The following is a 19,770-nucleotide window of genomic DNA, read 5'->3' as shown; positions in this document are numbered from 1 at the left end:
TTAATGTACAGCAATCTGGAAAATTTATTCAAGCTTTCTAATTTATACATATAAAAATAATGCTATAGTTTAGCTGATTTTAATTCATTCATCTGTTTATTTACACTGTATGTATACACACAAAAGCAAAAGTTAAGCAGATAATTCATATATGATATAAATATAAATAAAAATATAAATGAAGTTAAATACAAGTAGAAATGATCCAAAAAATGGAAAGAAATTATTAGATTTCCAATCAGCCTTTAAATTTTGCTGCTTTCTTTAATGTTATTAATTAAATTGTCTTACATACAACGATAAACTGTGAAAATATTTTTCCATAGCTGCTGTAATTTACGAGGCTTTAAGATACTGTAATAAATACTCTTGAGATTAATTATTCATCACTTCTCCTTTAATTCCTTATATAGGTGCTCATCTTCTTATTGCATACCTCAAACGATGACTAATCTAACCACCAGAGCATACCTTTCATTACTAGAAAATACATGCCTACCTTCTAGGAAAGCATTTCTGATATATTCATTAACGCCTTAAACTCTGCCATTGTTATATGAACTCAAAACCACAACTCTAGCAATTAAATTTTCTCGATATGCTGCAGGAAGTTTGGCCGATGTTTCTGACTCGAGTAAGTGTCAGTTTCCGCTTTGGTGAGGTGCGAAATGGCTTCGCATGTCTCTTAGTATTTTAACGCGGAAGTGGCAATTTCCTCAGGTAACTCCTTAGGTAATCAGACACTTTTAAAGCACTGTTTGGGCGTTGGACTTTAGCATATCCGCTCATAGATTTTTAAATGGCGCCATACAAGTCTTGAACTAGACGATTTGCTCAAGTCGTTACTATCTAAACTTGATGACAAAAACTGCTAATGGAATTTATGAAAGAGTTTTACATTATTTATAAATTATTACTAATGAGCATTAGCTATAACTGTAGATGGAGATGTCAGTTCATTCATTATACTGAGTCATTCCTTAAACTTTTGATAAAACATAGTGATTATAAAAATGATGGAAACACTTTTGGGCTATTCAAATGAACTACAATTAAGTGATTAAAAACAAATAATTATAAAATAAATCAAAAGGGTAGCAAACTAGTCGAAGCTCATTTGCGAATAAATTTTTAAATTTTACATAATAAGGTTCTGGAAGAAATTATTCAAACATATTATATAGAAAAATTTTCTTTACTTCTTGACCCCCATAAAAGAATATAAATCACATTCTGCTTTCCAAATTCTATTTGAATGTTGTTTAATAACTTTTCTTCTTTGCCGACTGAGAAAATAACTCTAACGTTATTACTTTCACACGAAGAAATATATATATATATGTGATGTACCAGCTTTTGTCAGGAATAAATAGATTGTTGAAGAATCATCAATGTAGTCGTAGCTTAAATTATCAGACGATAGTTTTAAAAAACAGGATCCATTTATTAGTTTAAAAAGACAGGATCCATTTATTAGTTTAAAAAAACAGGATCCATTATGTATTTCAGGAGAAAATAGCAATTACAAAAATCTGATCTCCGGAGTAAATAAAAAAGAACTACTAATAACATTTTGTATGAAGTTTTACTGCATCGTGACATTTAAGAAAAAAGCCCCGATATTCATTTTGCGAGTCATTTTATAGCCTCTGGAAAGGCGGAGCTTCCAAGAAATGACGTCAGCCTCGTCAGCCAATCCAGTTCGCTTGAAATATTTCCAGAACATTCTAAAACTGTACGTGTAGAAAAGGCGGGAAAAACAACTTAACTACGGGGCTGTGGATTTAATTCCACGTACTTTCAAATAAGAGAACGTCGCCATTAAAAATGAAAAGAACATACAGTTAGAATTTTAAGTGTATTCTTGATTATGGAATTTTATTATTACATATATATATGTATATGTATGTATGTATGTATGTATGTATACAATAATAAAGTAATTTCTCGAATAACTAATTCAATACTGGAAGAAGAACACGCGAATGAAAAATTTAAAAATTTAAAATGAGGTTATAAGAAACACACAAAAAAATTATATGATTGGACTAGATTTTTAATAAAACTCTACAGATTTCGAGGGCATCAGCCTAAGGTTGCTTTGTTTGCGTAATTCTAAACTTTTTAATAGAAGAGACTATTTAAAATAATTATTAGAATAAAATGGCAATTTTTTTAAATTAAATTTTTAAATAAAGCCTCGAAAATAACCATTAGAGACATGTTTTTTGTCAAATTGTATGTAACATACATACATACGTATATGCGTATTATTGCATGCGTACTGCTTCGGAATGGTTTGAATGCGCACAGAAACGATGATAGCTTGATAAAATTTATTTCACTAAAAGAAAAACTTTACATTTCTGGAACTTTCCACAAAAATATTCGTACAGGTTTTCTCAGTATCACAGAGCACAATCGGTAGTTACACTTCAAACTACTGAGAACGTTAAATACAAAACAATGCAAAGCGCATCTAAAGAAAGGAGCTCACTCGAAGATATCTCAATACTTGGAAGTCGACACTGAACAGAGAAAACTGAGAATTGATCCTCTCTTTAAGCTTATATATTTTTCTCCCGGCCGCCGAAAAAGCTCTATTACTTTTCATTTCTCGAAATTCCTGGAAAGCATGTACGACTAAAGTTGCAAGGGCAGGATACGGTTAGAGTTACATATAGCAATCAATTACAGTTATTCGATTACAGTACCGGCTACAGAGGCTGAACTAAAATGTTTTGGAGTTTTCTCGCCAAATTTGGAGAAAAAAATTAGTTGCCAAAACCATTGCCAGCTTGGCGATATCTCGCCAGTTCAGCAAGGTAGCCATTCACCTCAGTGTTAAACAGACTTGCTTTTGTAAACTTATTTTTCGGGCAGAACTTCGTCTCTTTCAAGCATTTCATGTTACAATATAAATAAATAAATAAATAAATAAATAATAAAAAATAAAAAATAAAAATTTACAGTTTTACATGTAATTTCATTAAAATTACATGTGAAATAAATTATTGTTATATGAACTCAGAACCACAACTCTAGCAATTAATTGCCACTTCCGCTACAAGATTTGTAACCCGAATATAAAATTCGTAATAGTATGTTAAAAAAAATCTTCTGGCTGTAAGTGCATAATTCTCTTGGGTATAATTCTGGAAAAATTAAACTAATTATTCAGTAAAGTTACTGCAAGTTAACTTTAAGGTATTGAATTGAAATTCGATTAAAACAGGCATATTTATGAAGTTGCTCAAATATGCCTCTGTTAATTTTAATCCTTACTGCGAAGGATCCCGCCTTTCAAGTCACCGCCAAATTATTAATTAATTAATTACCTTTTTTAAAATTCCCAAACATACCTTGCGTTTTAAGCTGAGGACCCACCAAAATTTAAGATGAGGTTAAACATTCCCTTCATAAACGCGCCAGTGCATATTAAGAAAGTTTGTCTTTTCTATGGTCCGTTTTCTTTGTAAGCTGCGCACGCACATTGATATGTATGATATTGATATGTATGCTTTTAATTTCAATGCACAGCATCCTATTTCCGCACAGGAATATATGAAACTTTCATGACTTAACTAAATAAGTTACTAACAACTATAATGAAAATTAGATGAAACGATGTTATTGATAAAATCTTAATTAAAAGCATAACATATAACACTGATAAGAACTAGAAAGGCACAAAATGATAGATGGAGCTGGCTGAATACACAAGAAAAAGAAGTTATTTTAGTGATAAAAATAAATGAAAACCACATTTTGTTGCCAATTACCAATCTAAACGAAGGGTGGTAGTGAAAACAGATATGCACATGCCAAGATTTGTAACTGATTAGAGCCGAAATGTTCATTATCTCAAATAATGTACTTCATGATGCAATTTTGCATTATTATAGCCTGAATAAAAATTTGCGAGAAACAATCGAAAGGATAACTTAAAATACATAACATCACATTTTTAAAAAAAATTTGTCATAAAACGTTTGCATTTAATATTTAGTAACACATAAATTTAAGAAAATTATTATGAGGCCAGCACATATCCTCCCTCCAATGGCAGTATAGTAACGAGCTTTAATTAAACGATTTATTCAGTCAAACCATTTGTAAATAAAATATAATTTGTTTATAAACTTTATGGCTCAGTGTTACTTATAAACAGTACTCACTTTTAGCCCAAAGGGGCGGTAGCCGATAACGGCCATTAGTTAGTTCCGAAACGACATTGTACGTTGCTTCACTCTTCACTAGAAATCACTTCACTTTTCACTTTTCAAATTGTTACCACCAAATATTATCGCAGTGAATTATTTTTAAGTAAATTAAATAATGAAGAATCTGCATGACTGTATCTCTGCTTCTCGCATTGTGAAAAAACAACGGTACCTACAGCCATCAAATTTTTAGTAATGTAGTCATTCATCCAAATAATGTGCCCGAAATGTGAATTTTGAATTTGTTTTATTATCTATTTCATAATTTGTAAAATTTCAACGAATTTTTGATTAACAAATTCAAGGATTTCAAAGCGAGCAAGGGCAACATTGTACAGAAAATAACATTTTTATCTCCAGCACGGTCGACTTTCTGTTGGAAACTTTAAAGGTATGCTTTTTCTAAATATTTTGTGACATTACTGTTGAATTGAATTTCATGGAGTTTAAGTGCGAAGAAAATGATATTTAATAAATAAAGGTAACACACAAAACGTTAAAAAAACACCCCTTTGGGCGCATGCTTTGATTTCAAAATATCGCATTGATCGTAGTATATCTTCTGGTCATACAGTGTTTCGAATTCTCAGATCAGTGACTTATCAATCATAAAAACTTTTAGAAGCAGTACATCTTTAGAATTCCTTGACAGTGTGTTTAAGTACTGCCTCACATTTCTTTTTATATTCGCTATATTATTTCTTTAAAAAAATAAATAGAGGTAACATTTATTGGCAGTATCCTTTTTACTTGGAAAGTGATTCCACAGGAAAGTGAAAAGGAACAGAAAGTTGAGGATTAAGCTTAAACAAAGTTAATTGCCTCATTACGAGAGCTCGTCTTCACATTGATCTTTATTTCTTTACATCTGGTATAATTTCAAGAATATATTTAATGCTTACAAATGCAATATGTTGTTCTCAGTCATACACTGACTACCAATAAGTATTTGGATACCTGTGATAGAAAAGAAAAACTAACTTTATTCAAAATCAATAGTTGTTAGAGCCTCTACGAGAGGTAATTACAGCGTGGACCCTCCGGGACATACTTTCCACAAGTCTTTATATGACAGCTAGTGGTATTTTCTTCCACTCGGCTTGGAGAAGACATAGAAGTTCCTTCACCGATTTTGCACGGGTAATGCACCCCTGAATTCGGCGATGCAACTCGCCCCAGAGGTTCTCGATAGGGTTCAGGTCTGGACTCTGGGCAGGCCAGTCCATTCGATGAACTCCATTGGCACCATACCAAGCCTTGGTTAACGTCGAAACATGACAACTGGCATTGTCGTCCTGAAAGTAACAGGGGTCCAACCCGTAAAACTGCCACAACGTAGATAGCACATTAATTATCATCCAAAATAGTGCAGTAGGCATCGGAGTTGAGCTTACCATGAATGGGAACCAAGGGTCCCAGCCCATACCAGGTGAAACAACCCCAGACCATAATTCCACCTCCGCCGAACTTGACTGTTGGCACAATGCATTCTGGCAGGAGACGTTCTCCAGGTAGACGCCAGACCCAGACCCTGCCATCCGAACGGTAAAGGGTGAACCTTGATTCGTCACTCCAAAGAACCCGTTTCTACTAATTTACGGTCCAATTTCTATGTGCTTTGCACCACATTAACCGAGCAGCGCGGTTGGACTTTGTGATCAAAGGCTTATGGGCAGCAGCACGACCATGACAACCAAGTAGACGTGCTTCCTTACGGATGGTATTCATTGAAACAATACTCCCGGATGCCTGTTGAAACTCCTCGCGGATGAAGGCCATCGGTTGGGTGCAGTTCTTCCGAATTTCTCTGGACAGCACTCGTTGGTCTCTATCTCCCAGTTTTGTTGGTCTGCCGACTCGGGGCACATTCCGACAATCACCGCTCACCTTCCACTTCTTAATCACATAGGCCACTGTCGATTTTGGGTACTTCAGATCGCTAGATATGTCCCTTAAGGATCGGCCACATTTGTGATACCCGATAATTATACCTTTCTAGAAATCAGAGAGCTCCGAACTGCGAGGCATCTTGCATGCGACTAAAGCCGATGCTGTTTCCTACACGATATATACCGGCGGAGTCCGTGACGTACCTTAGGATCGCAGATATCGTCACTTGCATAGGTGTCCAAATACTTATTGGTAGTCAGTGTAATCCATTTTAAATGCCAGACTTCAGAAGTTTTCATAATGTACATAAGTTTGTTCAGTAAAGTATCACTTCAGATGTATTAGTTTAACAAATTCTAATATCTTGTTCCAATTGATATAAAATCTTAAGAACTAACACTGAAAATTTGGATAATATTTCAATACAGTTTCTCATTAAAAACGGTTATGGGCATCAAGTAATGTACTACTTTTTGTCAACTCTTTCTATGAACGTACAAAGCTTAAATACGAGAAACAGAATTTTTTTTAAGTTTGAGGCAAGAGTTAAGGTGGACAAAAAACTCGTCGCACTCATTCACGCATACACAAGCAGATAGATATCATTGTAAATAAAAATAGCAAAAGTGTGTTGAGGGAACTCTTAGCAGTGCTTATTAAATGAAAACTCATTACTGAACTTTTGAGTTGAAAACATTACCTTTCTTACCTATATATATCTAAGTTGGTTAAAGGTAAAAATAGCGCGTGCTCCTTTTTTTACTTCCTTGTACGAAGTAAAGGAATTATCGTAATCCCAAAATATTTCGGACGTCATATTTCAACGAAAATATCAATTTGACCGCTCTTGAATCCATTTGAGCGATGTTTTTGAGTGACATCTATACATCCGGGAATAATAGAGGATTCTTTTTTCCAAAACGGTTTGTAAAACGGATTTAAAATAGATTCAGAAGACATATGTTTTCGTGACGTCTGTACGTACGTATGTATGAACCTCGCAAAACTCCAAAACGAGCAGTATCCTTTTCCTTGGCCTCAGAATGTTGAAATTTTGTTTATGTGACTTATATAACATGTAGTTGTGCACTTCTGTTTTTGATTGCAATCGGCCGCACCAAACATATATATATATATAAAGTAAGAAATTTAGAACTAATATTTCATAAAGAACTAATTTCTCTTTATTTATGATTATTCTAATGTTTCTAATTACAATTTTTTCCTTTGCTTTGGGGAAGGGCCAGAATTTAAGTGTGAAATATTATAATTATAATTCAAATACTTTGAAATGGTTCATCGGATACAGAAAAGCAAGGATTTTTGTAGAAGAGAGATTTCAATTAATTTCAAAGTTCCTCCCCCCCGATGAACTTTAAATTTCATAATTTTTGAAGAGGGGCTTTGCTTGTTTGAAATGTTTTGGTTTTGACATTTTTAAATTTACTGTTGCATTTCTATGATTATTTGAAATTTATTAATTATGAATTTCAATTTCTGGTCTTTGTGAAATATTAGTTCTAAATTTCTTACTTTATGTCTTTAATGATATTTTTTCTGCAGCTTAATGCGCGAAAATAACTAGGCATGCCTGTGTTTTGTTTTCAAAGAATTGTTTTGTAATCATATATATATATATATACATATTCACTCTGTTACCCGGCTCTGTGAGCTCAGTTATTTTATTCTTATATTTTGTATATTGGCCATTTTTTGCTTTAAAAGTCATTGAATTATGATGTTCTTATATTCCGCTTAAGGTTTTCATGACTTCAGTTAATCTCATGCAATAGTTGTAGGATTATCAACAATTCAGAAGTTGTTTATGTGCTACTAAGCAGCCATTTATTTACATTTAAAGCTCTTTAGTAGAATAGTGAATTAAGGCAGTTTCTGCACCTTCAGTGTCTTTTTACCTTCAGTGCGACGAAATAAAAATTTTCAGTTTTTTGTACCGAAAAATCTGCCTTCTTGTCGGCTGGTCGAACTGCTTCTTTTTGCTCAGAAACTCTAATTTTGACTGTAAAAATTGTTTTTTTAGCTGTTTTAACTGTATTTGGTATTTTATCGTTTTTCTGGTTTTTACAATTTTTAAGGAAGATGTTTAGAGTTTAATGTATTTTTGCCTGGCCGCGAAGTGAAAACTGAATTAATTGAATGAGAAATATATCTCTAACGAAATTTAAAGAAATAAGTCTTACCTTTTCGTTTCTGTAGTGAAGCCTCAGGTGTCCCATGCACTTTTACCTGTTTCCTAACATATGTAAGTAAATAAGAGGTGGGAAGATAATAGTCTCTTTCGGAACTTCATGTCCAGTCTCAAGCTACAAGTCGCTCCTCAGGGCTACATTTTTCTTAAGTTATCCTCCCCGCATGACGGCAATAAAAATGTCAGCAGAAGACCACGACTATCAGTGGTCAGATCATCTTCTCGTCCCCTACGTACGCAGAGTTCCTGTTAAATTTATCTGAGCTCTGCTTTTTAACTGCGTCCTTGCTCTCATTAGCAACATTCTATCGTAGTTTTCGAACTCTGGAATATTTTATTTTAGTTATCATGGCTTCCAAACTAAGATTAGTGATGCTACCTTCTCAACTTAGAAGAAGCCATTAGCGAGAAAGCAAACATTCTTTCGAGAGTAAGTTTTGCATTATTTTATTAATAAATTTTAATTAATATTTGCATTATTTAATACAGCATATGAAGCGATACAGGTAACAAGATAATTATCATAATTTACTAGTATTAGTAACGTCGTATCAAAATAATCTACCAATTAAACGTCACCTAATTTATGTATGTTGCATGAATACCCGTTCTACGTGGCATTCGCTGTTGTCTGCGATATGTCCTGAAAAGAATCACCCGCATATTCAAGGATACTATTTTATAAGTATATAGTTTACATGTTATATATAGTCATATCAAACTAAACTATTTAAACGAAATAGATGTAATTCTTATGAATATTATCATTTACTTTTTAATCTGATTAATGTTTTAAAAAAATGCATTTAATTCATAATATAGCTAATTCAAAGAATTAGCAATGGAAAGTGTTGCCACAGATAAAACAATCTTTTAACATTTATCTTCCATGCGGCTTTACTAGCAAATTTTCAAATTGCTGCATTCGTCAAAATAAAGATCTTTAATTTACCTTGTAGAGACATTAGGTATTTTTTGGAAGCAGGCAACATGAAAAATGAGCAATCGCCTTCGCCGGGAATCGAACTACGGACCTCTGGAATACCGACCCAGTGTGCGGAACCAGTACACCACGAAGGCACGCCAAGAAAGTGGAAGAAATACCTGATATACTCCCCCTTTTAAAGGACGACTGTGGTTTTTAGGGACCCAATCGCCAAATCATGGGTGAGGAGAATGAATCATGATCCACCACCCTTTTAGTTCGCGCCACTGTAAAGGCATTAGGATTTTTTTGGAAGTAAGCGAGATGAAAAATTAGCAACTGCCTTAGCCGGGAATCGAACCACGGACCTCTGGAATACCGGCTCAGCGTGCAGAACCACTACACCACGAAGGCCCGTTAAAAAGGCGGGAGAAATACATTATAACCTTTTACATTTAATCAGTCTTTAAATGTTTAATGACCTGTTTAACAAATAATAGTTTAAAAATTTCAGCAGCCTCCAATAAAGTCTTATATAAGTTTAAAAAGAAAAGAGAAATACGTAAAGTACTGGACAATGCAATCTTGTAAACCAATACAAATATATAAAGCATTATGAACCGAAATATGTAATCATTGAGCCAAACCAAAATTTAATCCTATCGGAAATATGATTTTGACATGAAACAATTTACAGCAAAAATTCTGCTTTCATTGGAGAAGTAAAATCCAATTCATTAAACTTATAGAATCGCTCCTCCAACCTATATACGTAGGTATGGAAGGTAATTTTTTCGATCCCAAACTTCACCACAGAATCAAACAGGTATTATCTCAATACGCTTAGCAGCTAGAATTTGAAAATTTGGAATTGACCGTATGCTTTTTCTCCTAAGGAACTTCGGAGTTGTTACACTAAAACATAAGCGGATAATAACACAAAAACAGACAAAGTTACATAATATAATACAAACTGTTGCATATACTCGTTACAATATTGGTTTACGTAAATACAGTTGATATTTTGTAGATCGTTGCAACTGGAATTTATGTAAGTTGGTAAACATATGGGATTTGATTTTGCTAATGTATTGGGGTATTTGATTCTTATTATGTATGTACCTTTAGGTTAGACTATACAGAGCTCAGATCTTTGAGTTCATAAAATTCATGAGCTCAGCTTAGTACATTTGGTGTTAGGAAAAATGTATGCGCATTCATATAGCCAAGATTACTGTGAAAATACAGTGCTTAGCTTGTTTCAGAGGTTCAGTCATGTTTGGAAATAGCAGTTTATCAATTGATGTACATTTTGAAACTTAAATGGATTTACTTCTCCGTTGTAAACCTCTCATAACTAAAGCAGGAAATAAGGAGCACAACTATACATGAGAAAAAATGAATTTACCTCTGCTTGCAGTTGATCAGTATGTATATAGTATAATATTAATATTATTTAATACTTGACTGAAACATAACATCAGTGCTAATGAAGTTACAATAAACTTCAGCCATTGATATAGTTTTGTGTAATATGCTAATCTGGTATTTAAATCACTTATGTCAATGGTCGTATCTACTGAGTTCTTCAATAGAAGTGAAAAACGAATTAAACGAGCTGAACTGTGAGACGTTCCGACTCTAGCTGAGGAAAACAATGTCACAAGAATGTCATTTCTCTCATCATAAAAGTAACGACTTATCAAATCAAAACATAATTCCTATTATAAAAAATTGTTATCAAACTCAGAAACTCAATTCATAAAACCAGAGCTCGGATATTTGCATTGAAAACCAGAGTCTCCGGTCAAAACTGAAAACATGAAGTCTGCGATCCTCATCAGCAATTACGAATATTCACGATTCTAGATGATTTTTAGCCCACAGGGAGTTTTTTTAGAAGCACAATTAACTTCGTTTAGGCATTTCGCGTTGAAAACTTTAAATGTCGGTTCACTTTTCAAACTGTTGCTACCAAATATTACAGCCCTGTATTATAATTAAAGAAGTTAAATAATGAAGAAATTTTAAAAAAGCATTGAGAAAGAATTAATTTTCTCAATGTTAGATTTCAAATAATTTGTTTCATCATAAATTACTTTTAAATATGTTTTCAACAATGTGTAATCTGTAAACGAAAAGTTATCTGAACAAAACAACAAATTGTTACTCGTATAACATTCAGGTGGCGTTTAAACTTTCGGCAATTCTATTCTTATGTTTAGAGGCTGAGATCATTAAACAAAATCATCATTCTAAATAAAATTCCAGCGAATTCACACAGTCCAAGTGTTAACTGTAATTTTATGACAATTTTAAATGCAAAGATTGGAATTTAGCTTAAGATGAAAGTTACTGTTTTTAAATACTGTTTCTTTTCAATACAAATATTCCCTTTTAAATTTATTTCAAATCATTTCAAATTTCTAAACTAACAAAAACAGAAATACCATCTTTTAGGAACAAAAATTAAAATTCGTGAAATTATTGTTACGCACAGAGTGTTAATTAAAAAAAAAAAAAAAAAAAACTCCAGACGCGTTCTTTTATTCACTTACAGAAATGGATTAAATTTCATTAGCGGAGAAAAAAAGTCAAGTGATATTTTTTGCATATTTATTTTCTCAATGCGGTTAGCTTATGTTAGTCCATTAATCAAAGCATTCTAGGAGCTCTCAGCCTCACAGGAGAAATAGTTTCGCGGAGGATGTTTAAAGGAAACGTTTAATATTCACGTAACGGAAGGCAAATTCTCATGCAGTCAAATTGTCAAAATTTGAACCCGGATGATCCGCTGAACCCCTGGTTGGCATTTTCTCACTATGAGATGAACTGAAAAATATTCACTCCAGAAGATGTTGTTGTTGACTTATTCTCATATGTCTGATTTATAGTCAGCCCAAGCCCACGAAATTCATCGTGCCAAGGAGCTCAAGATATGCCTGTCGTTGGTAACAGCCTTCTACACCTTACAGGTGACAGTGTGATTTAGCTTGGTTCCGCCCCCAATTTTGATGGAGAGCACCCTGGGGGGACGGTTCGGAGGGTCTCCCACCCCTCTTTCCCTATCACCAACCCCTCGAGAGGAGTTTCGGCTCGCCGCATATTTAGAGTGCCCCCATGCCGCACGAACACAAACATTCATGCATTTTCCGGGATTCGAACCCGGACTCTTCGGTACGATAGTCAGCGAGGCTAACCACTATACCGGTTGGGAAGTTATAAATCTATTTACCAAATTCCCACGACCATGATAGGGCTCGGTTGGACTGCACTTTTAATTCAAAGCCTATTATTTCGAAAGTCTATTTTAATGCTCTCCAGTAATGAAAATATCATATTTACGCGCGTATAAGCGACATATGTGTAAAGACCGCGTCCTCTTTCTGAAACGACACTCATTAAAAAATGAAAATCTTAAAATTTTTCAAGAATCAAAATTGCAGATACAGGTATCTTCAATTTCGATCCTCGAATCGGGCAACATTGCAAACTTCAAATAAAACGATTAAGTGATGGTTTATGCTTAGCAAAGTTTAAACTGCAGGTGGCGGATTACGCACAAGAAAATGGGTATCGAGCACCACGAATGAAGGTTGGTGAAGATGAAAGGAACACGTGTAAATAAAGCATTCAAACAAAGAACGCTGTTGAGAAAGCGTTACAAAATCGGCAATTGTTCTCGTAAAGGCAACTAAATATTCCAACTTGAAATATTTTGTTGTTTTTACGCCAAAATCGTTGCCGTTATGCCATCGTGGAAATGCCAAATCGTTTGAAATATATCTATGAAATTCGGGCAAATGGGTTTTCTATGTCTACCTGAGGCAAATTAGTTGCAAAGTCGCGATGGCAAGGGATCCAGTTTTCCAAGGGCCCAAAATCATTACTTAATTTTTTTTTAAATAATTAACTCTCTGTGTTAAGAAGAGGAGCTCCCAAATGTTCACGTGAGCTTCCATCTTTATAAACTGGCTACTGGTATCTGTTGAAAAGTTCTAATTCGAAGCCTGAAGGATTCTTCAAACAGGAAAATAAACAAATAATATATAAATATCAAACAGGACACTGATTATAATTTTTACAATTCTAAGGTATGTTTAAACAATGAATGATAATAAAGTGCTTTAAAATTATTCATTGTCTCGAATGGGCTTTAATTATGGTTAACATTGTTGGATAAAGGTGTGCGGCCTATGCATGCATAAAGATATTTAAAATAGTGTTATTCAAGCTAAATTCTAGTAGCCTGAAGTAAGCTCTAATTATACTCTTATAATATCAATGTAAAATATTTAAGTAACAACAGGAAAATAAGCGAATGTAAATTTATCACAGTAGTGTAAATCAAAAAGAGGAAATAGTTATCAAAAAATGTGAAAGACACCATTCAAGAAAGTTAAAAAATACACCTCATATCATTACCAGTTAGTATATTAAGATAATTAATTATGCCATTACTTCTTTGTAGGATGTGTGTTCCTGTTTGAAATTTTTTTATTAGAATGACCTGAAATATTGAATAGCTTAAACTCCGAGACAGACCTCAAAAGAAATGAGATTCTTTTTTTAACTTCTGAATACTGTAGCTGTTCCAATTTATTTATTGAACGTCAGAAATAATAATAATAATAAATAATAACAATAATAAAGACTTGTGCTTATAAAAGTTATATAATAATGTCGATTAATTTTGAGTATTGCAAGTTAAACTATTTACAGGACATGAAAGCGCCTGTAAATAATATTTCACTACTTGCGTATCAGTTTGGCTGAGAAGTTTCTTTAGAAGTAATATTTCGATTAATCTAACATGTTTTGTAGCATACTCTTCTTTACTGGCAAAATTATATCTTGCTTAATACATTATTTTTTGGTATTAACATGCTTGTTTTATCTGTTGATAACCACAGGATAATTTCAAAATCATTGTTCCGAGATAAATGCATTTAAAGAGAAGACTAAAAAGATTTTAAAGAAAATCGAGGAATTTTCATAACTTTCGTAATGTATTTTAAATTATATGTCTAATTTTTTGAAGAAAAATATAAAATGCAGGAGAAGAAATCTGGGAAAAGAATATGGGAAAGCACAATGAAAAATTTATTTTCATATTTTTCGGCATAATGTCAATAATATTACATTTTATATACCAAAAGTTAAATGCTATTTTTGAAAAAGCCCTTAAATTTAAATATGTGTCTCAATTTTGCTAGAATAATTTCTACGGATATTTTAGAATTTTCGTACTCCAGCCTCAAAATTTAATTTTGCTTTTGAAGGAAAATATATAATAACAAAATAATGTCTTCGAGTATTTCACGCGTCAAAGTAAATTGAGTCAAAATATGCCATATGTTTTCATCTGCGACATTTCTCAAATTTTGCAATAAAGGAACTAATCCGAAGATCGCTAAACAAAGTAATTTAAATAAATTTTTATTGTATTTGGAAATGTAATGGGAAAAATTTGGAAATAATTTTCAGAAAAATAAGGAATACTTTTAACTTCTCCCTAATAATGCATAGAAATTTGTGACATAAGTATATTTGTAAACAATATTCGAGTAATTTCAAGTTAAAAATAGTTAAAACTTTTCAAACATTGGAAAACAAGGTATTGTATATGACATTTCATTTATGTCAGAAATAAAGCTTTTTCAATATACATTTTTATCAGTCTGCAATGAAATTGTTGCAGTATCTGTTAAATAATGTAATACAAATGAAACAATCGAAAATTACGGCAAATTTGAAAGATTTTAACACTACGAAATCTAGCGTTTTTTTACAGAAAAAAACACAAAGAGAAAGTTTTAAGACTAACTTTAATAATTAATTGCTGGAAACCTGTCAAACGGTAATTGAAACCTTAAGTAATGTGACATCTCAACTTGCTTCTCCTAAAATACTGTTTGCTTGTGGATATAATTTTCTAAGCAGTTAATCATTTTTCTTGATTCAGTGAATACCCGATGTCGCGGATCTGAAAACTGAACAAAGAAGCAGGTTATGATTTGAAATAAATGACAGATCTTAAGCCTAATTTCTTTTTTCCACTAAATAGAGACAAATGAAACTCGGTACATTATTTGTGATCCTGAGACAAAATATCAGTTATCTGGTTGAATTGAAAAGGATTAATCATGGCCTTAGAAACTTTAATTTCAAAATCTAAGTAAAGAGCATGTTGATGACTTTATTTGAAAGGATAGGGATACTTTATAAGGAATTTTTCCTGTGATAAAAACGGCGAACTCCATATTTGATACAGACGTTATGAACAGATTTCAGAAGAGAATTAAACACGTTTTCCCTGGAAAAATCTCTATCGAATAGCTGGTTTTCGCTACCCGATAACGTGGCGTCACACAGCTCCAGTCGTTTCTAGCAAAGAAAATGGTAACAATTTTCATCTCCGTCTTCTTATTCATCAGATACAGCACTTACAAATTACTTTCATTTCCAAATAAAAGGAAATTTGTTCTCAAAAGTCATTATTTTAATCGCATTAAAGAGTTTCCGAAAAACGAAACTAAAGCCTTAAGCCTTAAACATATTCTAAGACACGAGTTCTACGAAATAATAAGCAGTTGCATGAATGTGCCAACCGTTATACAAATTTACGAACATTCCACGTTGAAAGCTAAGAAATAAGAAAATTGTTTTCTTCACCTTTCGATTTTGTACATTTTTACTTATTCCTAAAACTTTGCAGACGCATTATATATGCAAAATTTCAGCTGTGCTTAGCAAGATGAATAAAAGAAAATTCAATTCATTTTGGTAGGATAGGTACTGGTTTGTACATTATCTTTTCGATGTTAAATTTAATGGTATTTCACCCTCTTTCCTTCATTCTTACGTTTAATTACATTAAATTGTGCAATCAAATATCCGTTTAAAAATCCATCATTATTATATTAACATAAATACTTTTTAAAGTTCTGCCCTAAAAAAATTGTGTGTGTTTATAATTGGATATACATTGTAAACGATATGCACATAAATTTGTTGCACATAAATTTTCTTTAAAAAAATTGAGCGGCATTTCCAGTTTTTTTTCTTTTATTTTTACGCAAAGTTACATTGAATCTGCAATAAAATCATTAAAAAGAATATCATTATTATGTTAATACATTTTTTAAAGTCAAGCCTCAAAATGTTTTTATTAAAGTTGGACCCATATAGCTTTAAGAAAAGATCCTTTTTTTATCTTTTTATAATAACATACAATTCTTTATTTTTTATTATGAACTTATATATAAAGCATGTAAATAAATGGATACTTTTTTCAGAACTGTTGCATTGAGATAAGTTTAATGTACAACCGGGTTAAGCGTTCATAAATTAAAAAAAAAGGCAAATGAAATTGTCAAAAACATTCTTAATTAGACACTGCGCAATGAAAGCAGAAAATAAAGAATTCAGTATACTTTTGTGTCCTTGAGGGATAAAAAGTTTCTATTTTTTAGTATAAAATAAATTTCAAGATAATGAATTTAATACTGCTTCATTTATTTGATCATGAAGATAAATTTAGTTATTTAATTTTTCTATTATCTTTTTTTCATATATTTTATTGTTAAATTTTTGAGAAATTTCAAAAATAAAGAAAATTACTTTATCATTTCTAGTAAGTAAAAAGACAAAAATAAACGTTAAAAAAATGCTTTTTGTTTATTTTTTAAACTTTATAGAGTTTAATTGCAGAAATTGTAAAAAAAAATATATTCAAGGTTTTTTTAATGAGAATAATTATTAATCAACAGTACAGTCAAAATTTTCGCAAATATTTTTATGTATTCAAATTTTAACTTGTTTTACCTTTGTTTGTTAAGTTATTTCCCTTGCGCTCCTTTATTCAATATTCCGTCATAATTTTGTGTATTATTTAGAAAATAAACCAACTGCATTATATTTTAATTAATATTAAGAGCTGATTAAGCATTGATTATTATGAAGCATTGATTAAGTATTTACAAGTAGTTAAAACTAAGCAATTACCTAAGAATATTCACCAAGTTTCCTTTCTAGAAATTCTTCACAAATTAAATATGCAGCATGAACGCATAACACCAGCAGTTTTATTGATGAAATGAATAGTTTTATTGCAAAAATAAGTCGTTATATCTAGATGATTAAATTATGTCATGTATTTGCAGCATAAATGTATTCCACACATACTGTTAATAATATATAACGGAGGTATAATATAATATTGCAAAGTTCTGCAGTTTAAATGAATTATTTCCTTTTTTTAATTACTTTATTAATACTAATTTAATTTACCCATGAGAAAAAATATTTTGAAACGCATTTTTTTAAGGAATGAATAATAAAGCAATGCTGGGAAATATATTTTATATATATATATATATACATAATTTAATAAATTAATAGAAAATATAGAGGAAATTACCTCTTATGAAATTCGAATTGAAATTTAGAAAGCAAGTGTGCACTTCTGTGGTAAAAAAATACTAAAAAATATTAATAAAATAATTTAAAATATTTTTTAATTATGAAAATGATAAAAATACCTTTATTAAAAAATAAAATATCAATAAAATAATAAAAATAGTTCTAATAAATTGTGGTAGTAAAAATGGTAATAATAAACAGTGCACACAAATTTGCACTATTGTGGTAATAAAAAGTTTCAGTTGCCAATTTTTTTACCACAGTAGTGCACATTTGTTTTCTAAATTTCAATTCGAATTTTCTAGGAGGTAATTTTCTTTATATTCTTTATTATTCTGTTCAATTAAATATTATCTTTGCAGCAAAAGCACAGGATTTTACTTTTTATTCTAATCAAATAAATTTCTAAAATTCCCTAATTTTAAAGTTTTTCTTTACATTCATACATTAATATATATGTATAAATCTATTTCTCTCACTCTCTCTATATATACATTTGCTCGGAAATTTATAATACTATACACATACACACACACACACACATATATAATAAAATTAAAAGGACAGGTATCAAAGCTAAATTTTGACTACAAAGTAAAAGAAATTAATTAAGTACTTTAATAAAGAAAATAAAGAAGCTTTTTAAATATCTGAGAGATGTACAGTAATATACATAATATTTACCGCAAAACGCAAGTAAAAATATGCATCAAGAAAGCATTAAAATTATTATCTAGAAAAAGTATGCATCGCAAATCCTATTAGGTATAACTCTGGCCGAAAGGAGCAGGTACCCAACTTCTTATAAAAAACAAAGTTATGTAACACGAATACTTTCCAGTTTCATTAAAAAATTTAACTAAAGTAGAACTTAGACAGTTTAGTAACTTCAATAACACAGAACTAAATTAAATGATAAAAATGCAAATAATACTTTACCATGCTGCTGATTCTACTAATACTTCCACCGTGACCACCAATATTATAATATTTTCTGTCTTCATCATTGATGTATGTGCGAATCCTTCTTTGAAATACGAAACTTGTTTTTACCTATTCAATTTGAATCACCTATTCAGATTTGAGTAAGTCCTGAAAATTGTCTTCATTTCTCTGGTTTCAGCTGGTTTTTTATATAGTAGTCAAATCGTCTTTCTTTGTAGGAAACGTGTAGTTTTATACACAAAGTGCTAAACTTCCAAGTTTTACTCAAGTCACAAACGTTAACTTTTACAGTTCTGTCAGTTTCCAATCCAGTGACCTACTTCCTTAAAAACTTTTAATATAAGATAATTTTCATTTATTGAAAATTAGCTCTTTTCATTTCAGAGATAAGTAGAACCTAACTTTAAAATAATATATATATATATATTATATGTGTGAGTTTTATTCTTTAAAAACTAAAATTTTATTAATACTGATAAAAATTTATTTTAGTTTCATTAATTATATATATCGGAAGATATTTCGTTAGGAGTCAAATAAAATTCAAGTGCCTTTTCTGAAATTTCACAATTTAAATTTATGAATACGCTTTATTGCACTCCGGTTGAAGCAGGACAAGAAACAAAACTCAAAACTGACCACCACAAATACATTCCACATTATGGTCCAGAGTACTGTTATATGGCTAGCGGCGTGCCAGCACCGCATGAGCTTTTCACACTATTTTAGCAAGAGTTTTCTTGCCTTTTTCCTTTCTTTGCACACTTTTCATTCTTTATCGGCTTTTCGCCGCTATGTTTCGGTATTTGATCCCTCCCACCAGGACTACGTCACAAAGCTCTCAGACCTCCCAATTCGCAAGCATCCTCAGAGCACTGCACGCGAGTGGTAGGCTGGAACCACGCCTCCATTAGGCCTCAGGCTATTGTCGGACCCCTCAAACAGGGCGTGTGAAACTTGGCAAGAATGCCGACGGTTTTCTCTCATTCTGCTTCGGTTTTTGCGGATGGTATTCGAGGCGATCGCGCTAGCTCTATTAAGAGGGGTTGCTTAACAGATGAGCACTTTTTTAACACACGAGTTTGAAATGTAGGTAATTTATTTGTAGGTCGGATTCTAATGCTTATGTCTGCATTTGCTGCAGCTGTCCAAAG

At 31.8% G+C, this 19,770-nt stretch overlaps 1 protein-coding gene across 1 annotated transcript in view; it reads right to left on the bottom strand.

Moving 5' to 3' along the window:
• The window catches only part of LOC118197032 (protein Wnt-8c-like), a 60,766-nt gene extending 41,406 nt beyond the window's left edge, over positions 1–19,360 (bottom strand). The window contains exon 1 of the mRNA XM_035368500.2: positions 18,611–19,360. Coding sequence (XP_035224391.1) covers positions 18,611–18,678 — 68 coding nt within the window. The 5' untranslated portion in view covers positions 18,679–19,360. The remainder of the gene's footprint in view (positions 1–18,610) is intronic.
• Between the last annotated feature and the right edge of the window lie 410 nt (positions 19,361–19,770).

The sequence above is a fragment of the Stegodyphus dumicola genome, chromosome 1 (assembly GCF_044657685.1).
Source record: "Stegodyphus dumicola isolate Sdum_Otavi_A_Nest chromosome 1, ASM4465768v1".
Lineage (NCBI taxonomy): Eukaryota > Metazoa > Arthropoda > Arachnida > Araneae > Eresidae > Stegodyphus > Stegodyphus dumicola.
Note: the sequence above shows the minus strand (reverse complement) of the source record. Positions and strands in the feature narration are given on the sequence as shown.